Here is a 13,442-nt window from a genome sequence, read left to right on the forward strand (position 1 = left end):
TCTTATCAACAAAAAGCAAGACTACTTGTCATCATTAGAACCTAGTACTCCCACCACAGCAAGTTCTGGATACCCCAAAACACCAGAAAAGCAAGGTTTGGATCTAAAATCATATCTCATGATGGTGATAGAGGAATTTAAGAAGGACAAAAATAACTCCCTTAAAGAAATACAGGAGAACTCGACTAAACAAGTAGAAGACCTTAAAAAGGAAACACAAAAGTCCCTTAAAGAATTACAGGAAAGACCAACCAAACAGGTTAAGGAATTGAACAAATCCATCCAGGACCTAAAAACGGAAGTGGAAACAGTTAAGAAATCACAAAGAGAGACAACACTGGAAGTAGAAAACCTAGGAAAGAAGTCAGGAACCATAGATGCCAACAGAATATAAGGGAATCTCAGTTGCAGAAGATACCAAAGAAAACATTGACACAACAGTCAAAGAGAATGCAAAATGGTCCTCAATAGGAAGATAAATACTGTCAAGTTTAGTTGGGTGGGCAGGGAAGGTTGTGTGGATCTGGAAGGAGTTGGAGGATTGGGGTTTACTATGATTAAAACTTGTATGGAATTCTTAAAGAACTAACAATATTTTTATGGTATTTGAAACCTGTATAACATAGATAGATAGCTATTTTATCATTTTAAACCTTCATTATTTTAGACAAATTCATAATTCTTGATATATAGTATTTTTTTTTACTTGTTTGTGGAACAAGGAATTTAATGTCAGATTTCATATACCATGAGCTACATCTCTACCCTAAACTTTAGAATTTTAAGAAGATTTATTACTTTTAAAATTTCTTCCTATTTGATTGTATATGGTGTGAATGATATTTGGAAGAGCTATGTTTATACATTAAAATAAATTTGCAAGTAATCAGTCTGAAAATTTGAAAGAAGTTTTTATGATTTCATGAGTACTTTTGATACTTTACAAGCTCCTAAAATTTCCATGGACTAATACACTCCTCTTTTAATTGGTATGATATTGAAACATTGAAAGTTGCAAAAACAGGATAAATCTTTATACAGAACAACTTAAAAAAACTTTTCCTTAATTTATTTACTTATTCATTTTATATCCTGATTGCAGCCCTCCTCCTCTCTTCCCTGTTGCATCCTAATACCCCCCTGTCCCCATTTTCCCTTCTCCTTCTCTGAGAAGGAAAGCTCTATGCCATGGGTACCAATCAGGCCTGGCACATCAAGTTGTAGCAGGACTAGCTGCATCCTGTCCTATTGAGCCAGCCCAGGGGAAAGAGATCCAAAATGAGGCAACAGTTGTTCAGGGCCCTTGCTCCACTTGTTAGGGGACCCACATGGAGACCATGATGCACATCTGGTACATATGCGTAGGGAGCCTAGGTCCAGCCCACGCATTTTGGTTGGTGGTTCAGTCTTTGTGAGCCCCCATAGACCAAGGCTGACTCTCTAGATCTTTTTGCAGTATCTTTCTGTTCACAGTAGCTTTATTTGTAATAGCTAGAAATTGAAAACAATGTAGGTGTTGCTTAACTGAAGAATAGATAAATAAAATGTGGTTCATTTGCACAATGGAATACTACTTAGCTATTAAGAACAGAACATCTTTTAAATGTAGCAGAGCATAGAATATAAGAAAGAAATCCTGTACCATGTGTACGTCTCATAGAGCTAAACTGGAAGGCAGCACTCGCATGGAGGAAGCTCTTCCAGCATTTGTCAATTGGAATATCCTTGGGTCGTTCTTTATCTAATTAAGAAACAAAGAGATATTAAAATTCAGTATCAACCTTGAGAAGATAAAATTCTATGGAAATGGAAATTAAGTCCCTTTGAAACTTAGATGAGTATGTTTCAAAGTAGGTTTTGACATAAAATTGAGGAACATACTCAACATTAGAACTGATTTTCTATAGAACACTAAAATATTTCCAAATATATTCACAACTTAGTGGAGTTTTAATTTTAATACTCAAATAACAGATATGGAGAATCTATTCATCTAAAATGGATTATAGCACTTAATGTATACTGGGTATATATCTAATTTATGCAACATTAATTATAAAATTAAACCTAGTACAAACAAAGCATATACTAATATTTATAAATGAGATAAGTGCATAGGGTGGTAAAAATTCAATATTTACATAATTGGAAGGGGCTACAGAAAAATAATTTAATTATAGAAGTACATGACTCAGAAAAGCTTTGAGTTCATTATGTAACTATCAGAGTTTTAAAAATGCAGTCTCATGGCAAATTGCATTGGAATAGCTTAACTAGAACAAATAAATCAGAATAAAATGTTATAAATATAATGGTATATAAACATTAACTGAAGTAAAATTAAAGTGATTATAAGCAAGTAGAGCCTTAGATTATTCATCTGAAAATGAGTATAACAATCGTTCTATTTTAACTTTACAGCAGTTAAAAGTGTTATATAGAAAACAAAGCCAGACAATGCAACTAAACTGATATATCAAAGGTCTTTTGTTTGATGCTATAGTTTTCTAATTATAAATCTCAAAATATAAAATCTGAATGTCTGAATGTGTGACTGATGTTGAAGGTGTGGTGTGTTTTATGTGTAAGATCATGCTTCCCCCAATTAGTAATTTATGTTGATTATTATTATACTTAATTTATTAAACATTATGTCATGGGTGTGATTCTAAGGGGATCCAGAAACAACACTTTTATCACTGTATATTAGTTACATTTATAAATTCTGAAAATGGAAGTTGATATTATACCATGATAATTAGTATGCACATTTTACCCTTTGTATTGTATCTAGAACACTATTGTCTGATGTACAGTGTAATCTTATTTAAAGTTTTTAATTAAATTCCTATTCTTGAATTTAAACTTAGACAAAGAAGACTGTATAATATCCAGAGAATAGCCATTTCAGTAAGAAAATAATAAAATTGCTAGTTTATATATATAATTTATTGCTTCATGCATTTATATAACTTCTTAGATATATTATAATATAAAATTCCACAGACAGAATATAATAACAAATGAGAAATAAGTATATTTGTTATCTACACATAAGATAGTTTCAATATATTTATTTAATAGTTTTCAGGCCACAATAGGTGATCAATACTAAATGAGTATATTTAACTCCTGTATTACCAACTTCCATGCCAAGTGGAAACACCCACTGTGGAAGAAATAACATTACCAATTAAAGGAAGTTCTGATATTAAAAAGTTCATAAATGAGCAGGTCTGGAATTGGTGATAGGAGCAAAGGAACCAATATCTATTGATATTTAACCTTAAGAAAGTGGTGATAGGAGGAAGGGAACCAACATCTATTGACATTTGCCCCTAAATTTGTACTATGTGTATCTTTAAGACCTGCCCTGGTTTCTAATGTTTCAAATTATACTGTTATATCCTTATGTGGTTATTCTCCATTTCTTTAATTATCAACAGGGTAGACATTTGGGAGAAAGAATTTGAGGATGAGGACATAATTACTAATGAAAGGTGATTGTTAAAACTGAATCCATGGTTACCTACCATTCACCAGACATATGTCTAAGCCAAGCAAGGTCCATAAAGGATTCCCTAATAAATGTGGATTAGGTAAAGTCCCCAACTGAAGGCAAAGTGGAAAACCAAGGTGTCAGAAGAGCTGACACAACAAGAAAGCAGTGGCATTAAGGAACATTCCTTTGAGGCCTTTGATAGAGTGAAGGCCTCGCCACCTTTTCACCTGGCATCCAAAGGAAGAAAGCAAAGTGGCATATGTTACTCTCATTTAGTGTCTCAAGCCTGGGATTTACATGAACCACCCATGACTGACATTCAGGTGTTCCTAAAGAAGACATCTTGACATGACCACTTCAAGATCCTGTTCAATTTATGCATTGTTTACCTTAGAAAAATATCTTTTAAAATTTTATTTTTATTTTTCACACATTACCATTTTGTAAGCAAGTATGTCTGTGTGAGAATGTCCCAAGCCTTGGAGCTGGAGTTATAGACAGGTGTGAATTGTTGTGTGGTTCCTGAAAATTGGAATGCGGTCCTCTAAAAGAGTTGTCAGTACTCTTATCTACTGAGTTACCTCTCCAGCACAACTATTGAACAATCGATTTCTACAACTGAAAAATAGTTAACTTTTACAGTTGTCTGCAAAATTTAACATAGTTATGAATTCACTGGCCTCTAGAGTGGGGCATAACAAATTCTAGGTTCGTAGACTATTTATTTTTTCTAGATATTCTTATGTCTCAAAATACTCATTGCTGATCTGCATTAGAGAATTTTCACTAATCCTAAGAGTATTTTGGCCATTTCCTATGTAGCTACATTTTGAATTTATCATAATGTAATATATGCATGGATCCTTGAATCATTCATTTTCTTATAGCTTGACTTTCATAATTCTTAGCTGAAAGCTCACTTTCAAAGGCCTATCTTCTTTCTACTATAATTACTGCATAGCATCCTGCTTAGAGACATCTATTCCTAAACTGTGGGAGCTACATTGAAAGGAAGTTGTGAGCTACAGTTTACCCTTAAGATTTTATAATTTCCAGAGAATTATATTTTACAACAGTCAAAAAACACTATAAGCTTACTATTCTTTGGTGTATTTCCATATATGTTATGCCTTTATCTGATGTAATACTCTGAAGGGATCTCATATAGACAGGAAAAAGATGAATTTGAACTATTGTTGACAGAGAAACTTGTTGAGAAAAAGGGGCTGGTTAAGAATAGAGTGGTGGTGAGAGAGGGGAATGATAAGGTAGAAATGATCAAAATGTATTATAAATAGGTAGGAAATTGGAAAAGAGTGAAAAAAACTTTCCTCAAGAACATAAATAATCTCCAAGGTTGAGGTATAGCACTGACTACTCACCAGTTCTTGGGAATTCTAAAATGTTTTGACAGTAGCCAATTTATAAAGAGAACTATAAAGTGACAATGAAGCTTCATAGATCATAAAAAAGTATCTTCCTGATATAAATAACTGAAAACAGTTTCCCAAATTTTATAAATAGTGACATGCAATGTTCCAAGAAATGCTTTCAATAACATTTCCAACAAATAAACATTTCTATGTCATCTGAACTCATAAGTATGTCAAATACCCAGAGAGTGAAGCTGACTCAATAAAATTCTTAGTGTAACAGGTGGAAAGTGTTGAAAGTACAGAGATCTGGGGCTCCTTCAAGTTAATTAGTGAAGAGATTTCAGGGTTCTCAGAGAAAAGAAAACATCTAAGTCTATTCAGTTACTCTTTAGTACTTCCTCAATCAAGCTTTTTGTTTTGTAGATTTAGGGGACTAGTTCTGCCAGTTAAGAAGCTATATGCAAAGGTCCTCAAGGATTTGCTTTTGTAGACTCAGGCTTTCTTTCCTGTTCCTTCATTTAATGGTTTCTAATGCTTCTGTGGTCAAAAACAAGTTGGTAGCCCTTTCTGTCCCTTAAGCTTATCATGTTTACAACTGAATATAATGAATATGTTATGGGATTTCAGTTTTAGAGTTTTCTTGGAAATGGTTATTTGAGAAGTGGTCTTGGGGAGTGCCAATTGAGGAGTTCAGAAGTCAGACACAAAATGGAAGTAAATCTATGACTAGTATACTATTACATGACTCACTGCTACAGGGTATTAGGTTTCAAATTACATAGGGAACTATGGACCTACAATGAATATACAATGCAGGAACAGGGATATGTAGACTGATATTTATCCACTATTTCCTGACATCCATAGATTGACTGAACTCAACAGCACCATCAACTTACCCTGGGTAGGCAGAAAAAGCTTTTTTAGTCAGAGGAAGCACTTAGAAAAATTATGTTATTGGCAATTTTGAATGGGCGTCCAAATTAACACTAGCCTAAAATTTTCTATGTTAAAATAACTTGAAGAAAGTGCACATGAAATGCTTAGTAAAGAATCAATCACAGGTTATGTCTGAATAACTGATGACAAAAGAGTATAACTTGAAAAGACAAGCCTGGGATTGAAAGAGTTAAATTTGAAACCGGTGTTAGCAAAGGGAAGGATTACCTAAAACCTGCAGGGGCCAGGCCTGTGAAAACAGATCAAAACAGAGACAAACAAGCTCTTAGGGGACAGAAAGGTCAGGGAGACATAAAACCATGAAGATAGGGAAAAAATGCAAGGAGATGCCTGAAGCCCAGGTCAGGGGGACATAAAACACAGAGATAGGGCAATAATGCAAGGACATGTCCAGTGCCCAGGTCAGGAAGACATAAAACAAGAAGATAGGGACATGTCCAAAGCCCAGGTGCCTGGGACATGTTCCGGCGGGCATTGAGTGATGAACCATGGGCCATTTGGTTTTCTTAGGTGTTAGCTAAAGGTCATTAGGAACCTTGAATAGCACTCCTTTTTTCTCACCCCATTTTAGGAATTTCACTCCCCTTTTTAGGAATTCTCAACTCTAATCTGCACGAACTACATTTAAAATAACCAATCATGTATAGCCATCCTGATTCCTTTGTTCCCTCAGACCTTTTTTTCCTATATAAACCCCTAACCCCTCAGCCTCCAGGCAATTCCTTGTATCCTGCATGAGATTGAGGGTCCACCCGGAGCACTCCAAATAAAAAAAACTCCTGCACTTTGCATCAAGGCGGCCTCTTGTGTTTCACTGGGTGCACATCTCCTGGGACTTGAGTGAGGGTCCCTTCAGAGGATCTTTCAAACTTAGTCTAAATCTAATTACATATCAACTATTCAATTTCAAGTGAACAAAATATATTAACCAAGCAACGTGTTAAAGTTAGGTTCACATTCTCATGTGTAAATTTCAGAAGACAATGAGAATTTGTAGTTTAGTGGAAGCCATGAGTACTCATGAATTATGCCCGTGTAAATGTGTGTGTATTAAAAAATGTTTTCAATTTCTGAGTCATATACTACAGTCAAATACTTATGATTTTTAAGTATAGAACAATTTTAATTTGGACATAGCTAAATCCAGACCTGGCATAAAATGTGTCAATAACATAAAATGCCTTTAGAAACATTTATTTTATACAACATATTATAGTTGCTTATAAATAAAATAACCGCATGAAATGGTTATGTTCCTTAAAGGACCAATATTTTCACAGATGTGGGAGAAATTTGAAGAATGTACCATATGATTTCTATCTACCAAGGTCATGGACTTTTCTGCTGTAACTGGCTTCAACTTCCTGGAACTGTATTTCTAAACTCCAATCTATTCTCTCTGTCTGTATACAATGTCCACAAATATTTATGGATTTAGCCTTAAAAATGCTGCAAAATCAAATCTATGAATGCAAGAAGCACAGATTCTCTTGAAAACTCTCAACTTTTCTGAGATAAATGAAGCATGCATTCCATAAGTAGGTTCTGCATTGAGGCTTATAGTTTGTGTGTTAAACCTGGAGTAACTGTAGAACTCAAGAAACTAGAAAGAGGCCATTAGTCGTTGCAGGGAAGAAAAACCCTTAAGGGAGGAGGTATGGTAGCAAACAGGAAATATAAAAATGGAGAGGTAAAATAAGTTCAGTGGAAATTTGTAAGCAGGGAGATGGGTACAGGGAATATGAGAGAATAGAAGAATATATTAGAAGAATACTTGCTATTTTGTAAATCTATCTGTCCATCCATCCATCCATCCATCCATCCATCCATCCATCCATATGTAGTAGGTTATTAAACAAAATCTCTACTGCCAAGTATGAAAAACTTGTTATAAATCTATCTATCTATCTATCTATCTATCTATCTATCTATCTATCTATCTATCTAATTATCATACCTATTATCTATATACCCTTCCATATGTAGTGGGTTATTAAACAAAGCCTGTAATGCCAAAGGTATTATTCCTTTTAAGGTTTTGGACAGGAAGATCTCAGAACCTCTAAAAAGGTGTTCCTAGAATTTCTATTAAATTTCGCAAAAGAAGAACTGGAATATTTGAAAATTTTCATAAGAATCTTAAATATATTTCACCTAACTCATATGTGGATTTAAAAATAAGATCAGAAGACTTGTAATTGGTAAATATATTCTCTATCTACAACTTAAGAGGTGTGTTTCAGCAAACATATCTTACCTCTTATTTATATGCTTTTATTTTATAAAATGTTTTTATTTTCTAAAGACAGATATCTATAAAATATAAGAAAAGTAACCTACTTGTTAGTATGAGATCAACAAAAACATCTTCACTGGTAGGATTTTTGAAACGTATCATGACAGATGCCTGAAGACCAAGAATAGTGGTTATTCTTTCCGTTTCTATAGGCTTGGGGAATAGTCCTACTCCAAACATGTAGAATTTCCATTCCTTAAACTGTTTTAAAAAAGAAACAACCATAATTAAACATATATTTGATTTTTAAGATTTATAAAAACTTTTTACTGTTCTGTCCAATGTTTTTCATTGCATATGATACTGAATGAATCACATACTGGTATTTTCATATAAGTAAGCATATTCCCCTGCAAGCATTGCTACCAATGACTTTCTTATTCCCCATTCCCTTTCATTGTTCCTCTTTATCTCCCTAGATAATTTTGATTCTACTTTTATATCATATGTACACACAGAATTTTATTTATATAAAATCTAGGAACTACAAATGAGAAAAGTATGCAATATTTGATTTTGAGACAAGTTCACTCATTACTAAGTTCACTCATTAGTATTAAGTTCACTCATTAGTATTATCTATACTATCTTGTAAACAATGTAACTTTAGTATTTGTGACTGACAAAAATCCTATTCCCCTCTCCCTACTTCTCATTTTTTCTCTTGCTCCTTTTCCCCCTTACCTAGGTATTATATTTTGTATCCATCTATTTCTGTGCTTGCTAGTTTTATGCTACCTTTATACAAGCTATAGTCATTAGAAAGGAGGGAGCATCAGATGAGAAAATGCTTCCATAAGATCTGGCTATATGCAAGCCTGTGTGACTTTTTAATTAGTGACTAGTAGAATTAGGGGTCCTCTTTGTTGGCATCTTGGCCACTTTTTGTCATTTCTTAAATGGCTGATATTTTAATTGGGATATATCAATGAAATTTTAATCTTAATTTACTATATTACAAACACACATACACACAGATACAAACACAAACATACAGCATTTGGAAGGTAAAGAAAATGATGTGATAGTAAGTGAGTACTTTATATACATCACTAAATCAAAACTCTTTGTGGCACAAAGAAAAGAGGTAGCTTGAGATGTCGAATGCTTGGTTCTGAACAATGATTTGCAATTTGATGGACCAAGCGAAGGACAGCTTACACCTGAGAAACATTGAACAGCTTAAGTCAGTGGTAAAGACCAGGCCAAAAGCAGGATAGCTTAACTAAGCAACTAAGAGTATGACTTGTACTCATGATGTTTTCAGTAGCAGCAAATTCCTGTGGTGATTTCTAGACAGAAGGGAGACATGCATTTTTATCTGAGGTATCAAGAAGTGGTTAAAGCAGTTTTGAAAAATCAAAGTGGTAGAAGTCAAAGAAAACAGGATCTATCTACTGTTTGACAAGTTTCTGTTAATATTATATTGTTTCTAAGAGAACCTGTACCATACCTTTATTTATAGTTTTCCCCTAGGTATTAAAGACCTCGAAATCTTACTGTTGATTACAGCTATTTTGGAACAGCAATCAAGAGTGTAAGTAAGAATAACAAGGTGCCACAGCATACTGACTATACAATGAGAGATATATGGCAAGATGGCAGAGGCTTTACCGGTAGCCTTATCCAAATTAACAAAATCAGAAACAAAAAGGGAGATATAACAACAGAAACTGAGGAAATTAAACAACAACAACAACAACAACCAAAACCATCAGATACTACTACAAAAGCCTATAATCAAGAAAACTGGAAAATCTGGATGAAATAGACAATTTTCAAGATGAATGCCAGGTACCAAAGTTAAATCAGGATCAGATAAACCATCTAAACTGCCCCATAACCCATAAAGAAATAGAAGCAGTCATTAAAAGTCTCCCAACCAAAAAAAGCCCAGGACCAGATGAGTTTAGTGCAGAAAAATATAAGATCTTCAAAGAAGACCTAATACCAATACTCTTCAAACTATTCCACAAAATAGAAACAGAAGGAACAATACCCAATTCGTTCTATGAAGCCACAATTATACTTATTCCTAAACCACACAAAGACCTAGCAAAGGAAGAGAACTTCAGACCAATTTCCCTTATGAATATCAATGCAAAAATAATAAAATTCTTGCAAGCCAATCCCAGGAATACATCAAAATGACCATCCATCATGATCAAGTAGCCTTCATCCATGGATGAAGAGATGGTTCAGCATAAGGAAATCCATCAACATAATCCACTATATAAACAAATTCAAAGAAAAAAAACTACAGGATCATCTCATTAGATACTGAGAAACACTGGACAAAATTCAACACCCCTTCATGGTAAAAGTCTTGGAAAAAAATCAGGAATTCAAGGACCATACTTAAAAATAGTAAAAGCAATATACAGCAAACCAGTAGCCAACATCAAACTAAATGAAGAGAAACTTGAATCAATCCCACTAAAATCAGGGACTAGACAAGGCTCTCCCTACCTACTCAATATTCTACTTGAAGTCCTAGCCAGCACAATTAGACAACAAATTGAGGTTAAAAGGGATACAAATTTGGAAGGAAGAAGTCAAAATATCACTATTTGCAGATGATATGATAGTATACTTAAGTGACTCCAAAAATTCCACCAGGAAACTCCTATACATGATAAACAACTTCAGGAAAGTGGCTGGATATAAACTCAAATATATCAGTAGTCTTCTTCTACCCAAAGGTTAAACAGTCTGAAAAAAAATTAGGAAAAAGGCACCCTTTACAATAGTCACAAATAATATAAAATATCTTGGTGTGACTATAACCAAGCAAGTGAAAGAACTTCAAGTTGCTGAAGAAGGAATTCGAAGAAGATCTCAGAAGATGGAAAGATCTCACATGCTCATAGATTGGCAGGATTAACATAGTAAAAATGGCCATCTTGCCAAAAGCAATCTACAGATTCAATGCAATCCCCATCAAAATTCCAACTCAATTCTTCACAGACTTAGAAAGAGCAATTTGCAAATTCATTTGGAATAATAACAACAACAAAAATCAGGATAGCAAAAACTATTCTCAACAATAAAAAAAACTTCTGGAGGAATCACTATCCCTGACCTCAAGCTGTATTACAAAGCAACAGTGATAAAAACTGTATTATATTGGTACAGAAACAAGCAGGTAGATCTATGGAATAGAATTGCAGACCCAGAAATGAACCCACAAACCTATGGTTACCTGATCTTTGACAAAGGAGCTAAAACTATCCAGTGGAAAAAAAGACAGCATTTTCAACAAATGGTGCTGGTTCAACTGGCGGTTAGCATGAAGAAGAATGCAAATTGATCCATTCTTATCTCCTTGTACAAAGCTCAAGTGGATCAAGGACCTCCGCATAAAACCAGATACACTCAAACTAATAGAAGAGAAAGTGGGACAGAGCCTTGAACACATGGGTCTCAAAGTGGACATAGAATCAATAAGGAAAACACAAACAGGAAAATCTAGAAATAAAAAAAAAATTAGGAACTCAAACAAGAAACTTACCAACAGAACACAAAAGATGGAATAAAGACTCTATAGCATTGAAGAGATGTATTAAGAAAAGATGTATATCTCTGTCAAAGAAAATGTTAAAAAAAATGCAGGCACAAAACATACAGGAAACATAAGACAGTATGAAAAGACCAAATCTCTGAATAATAGGAAAAGAGGAAGAAGAAAAATCTCATGTTAAAGGTGCAGAAAATATTTTTAATAAAGTCACAGAAGAAAAATTCACTAACCTAAAGAAGTGAATATTTATCAAAGCACTAGATGTGTGCCGAACACCAAATAGACTGGACCAGAACAGAAACTCCCCTGAGCAAACAATGAAACACTAGAACAAAGAAACAATATTAAAATGTGAACAGAAAAAAAAAGACATATAATGATAGACCTATTAGATGAAAACTTAAATTTTGATGCAGATTCTAAAAGCCAAAAGGACCTGGGTATATCTTCTTCAAACTCTAAGAGACCGTAGGTGTCAGTCCACACTTGTACACCCAGAGAAAATTTCCATCACAATTTAAATGGAGAAAATAAGACATAGCATGAGACACCCAAATTTAAGTAATATCTATTTACAAATCCAACACTACAGAAAGCACTAGGAAATAAAACACTCTAATCTAAATCAGTTAACCATACCCAGAAAGTCACAAAAGAGTAAGTAACCACAAAGCAGCAAATCAAGAGTAGAAACACAAACACACAATATAACAATAACAAGAAAATAACAATCATCAACAAACACTGGTCATTGATATCTCTCAACAATAATGGTCTTTTTTTCCCAGTAAAAAGAAACAGACTAAAACAATGGGTGGGAAAAGAGGACCAATCATTCTACTTCATACAATAAATATACCAGAACATCAATGATAGATATCACCTCAGAATAAAACTTTGGAAAAATTTATTCAGAGCAAGTATACGTAAGAAATGAGCTGACAAAGTGGACTTTAAACGAAACCAATCAGGAGAGCTAGGAAAAGGATACTATATACTCACCAAAGGAAAAATCCAACAAGATGATATTTCAGTTCTTATCATCTATGCATGCTCCAAACACAAATACATCCATGCTTGTAAAAGAAAGACTTCTACAGCTTAAATCATATATTGACCCTCACACACTGACAATGGATGTCTTCAGTACCCCACTCTCACAAGTAGACAGCTCAAATAGTTGAATGATAAAACTTTAAGACACTGCAGAATGAAATTTAAGATGATGTCTAAAGATTGAAAGATTTGTCATGTTAATGGATTAATGGTATTGAAGAGTTCAGCTCAGGAACTTTGAAAAATTCCACCAGAACCCTCCCCTCCTGGACCTTTCTATAAGGAAGGTCATAGAGCTCATAGGCACCCATCTAGAAGGGAGAGGCTAATCACATTACTCAGACCATGGCTGGGACTGACTATAGACAACCTGCAGATGAGGGAAGTCCAGAGCACACACAGACACATCCCTCTAGGGAGACTGATCATTAGCCACCCACAGACAGATATCCTTCCAAAAGCAATCTACAGATTCAATATAATCCCCATCAAAATTTCAAGAAAATTCTTCACAGATCTTGATAGGAAAATTCTCGGCTTCATATGGAAATGTAAATAATGAGGATAGCTGAAAACAAACCCGAATAATAAAAGAACTGTTGGAAGTATCACCATACCTGACCTCAAACTATCCTACAGAGCTATAGTATCAAATCCAACATGCAATTGCCACAAAAACAAACACATTGTTCAATAGTCTTACATCAAGGACCCACCCACAAATAAATCCAC

The 13,442-nt window shown here is 34.2% G+C and overlaps 1 protein-coding gene across 1 annotated transcript in view; it reads right to left on the reverse strand.

Moving 5' to 3' along the window:
- Cfap47 (cilia and flagella associated protein 47) overlaps positions 1–13,442 on the reverse strand; it is a 223,010-nt gene that overhangs the window by 32,987 nt on the left and 176,581 nt on the right. The window contains exons 58-59 of the mRNA XM_031363967.1: positions 8,179–8,335; positions 1,643–1,741 (exon numbers count right to left, since the gene is read on the reverse strand). Of these exons, the coding sequence (XP_031219827.1) occupies positions 1,643–1,741; positions 8,179–8,335 (256 nt within the window). The remainder of the gene's footprint in view (positions 1–1,642; positions 1,742–8,178; positions 8,336–13,442) is intronic.

This window comes from Mastomys coucha, chromosome X (genome assembly GCF_008632895.1).
Source record: "Mastomys coucha isolate ucsf_1 chromosome X, UCSF_Mcou_1, whole genome shotgun sequence".
In the NCBI taxonomy this organism is placed as follows: Eukaryota; Metazoa; Chordata; class Mammalia; order Rodentia; family Muridae; genus Mastomys; species Mastomys coucha.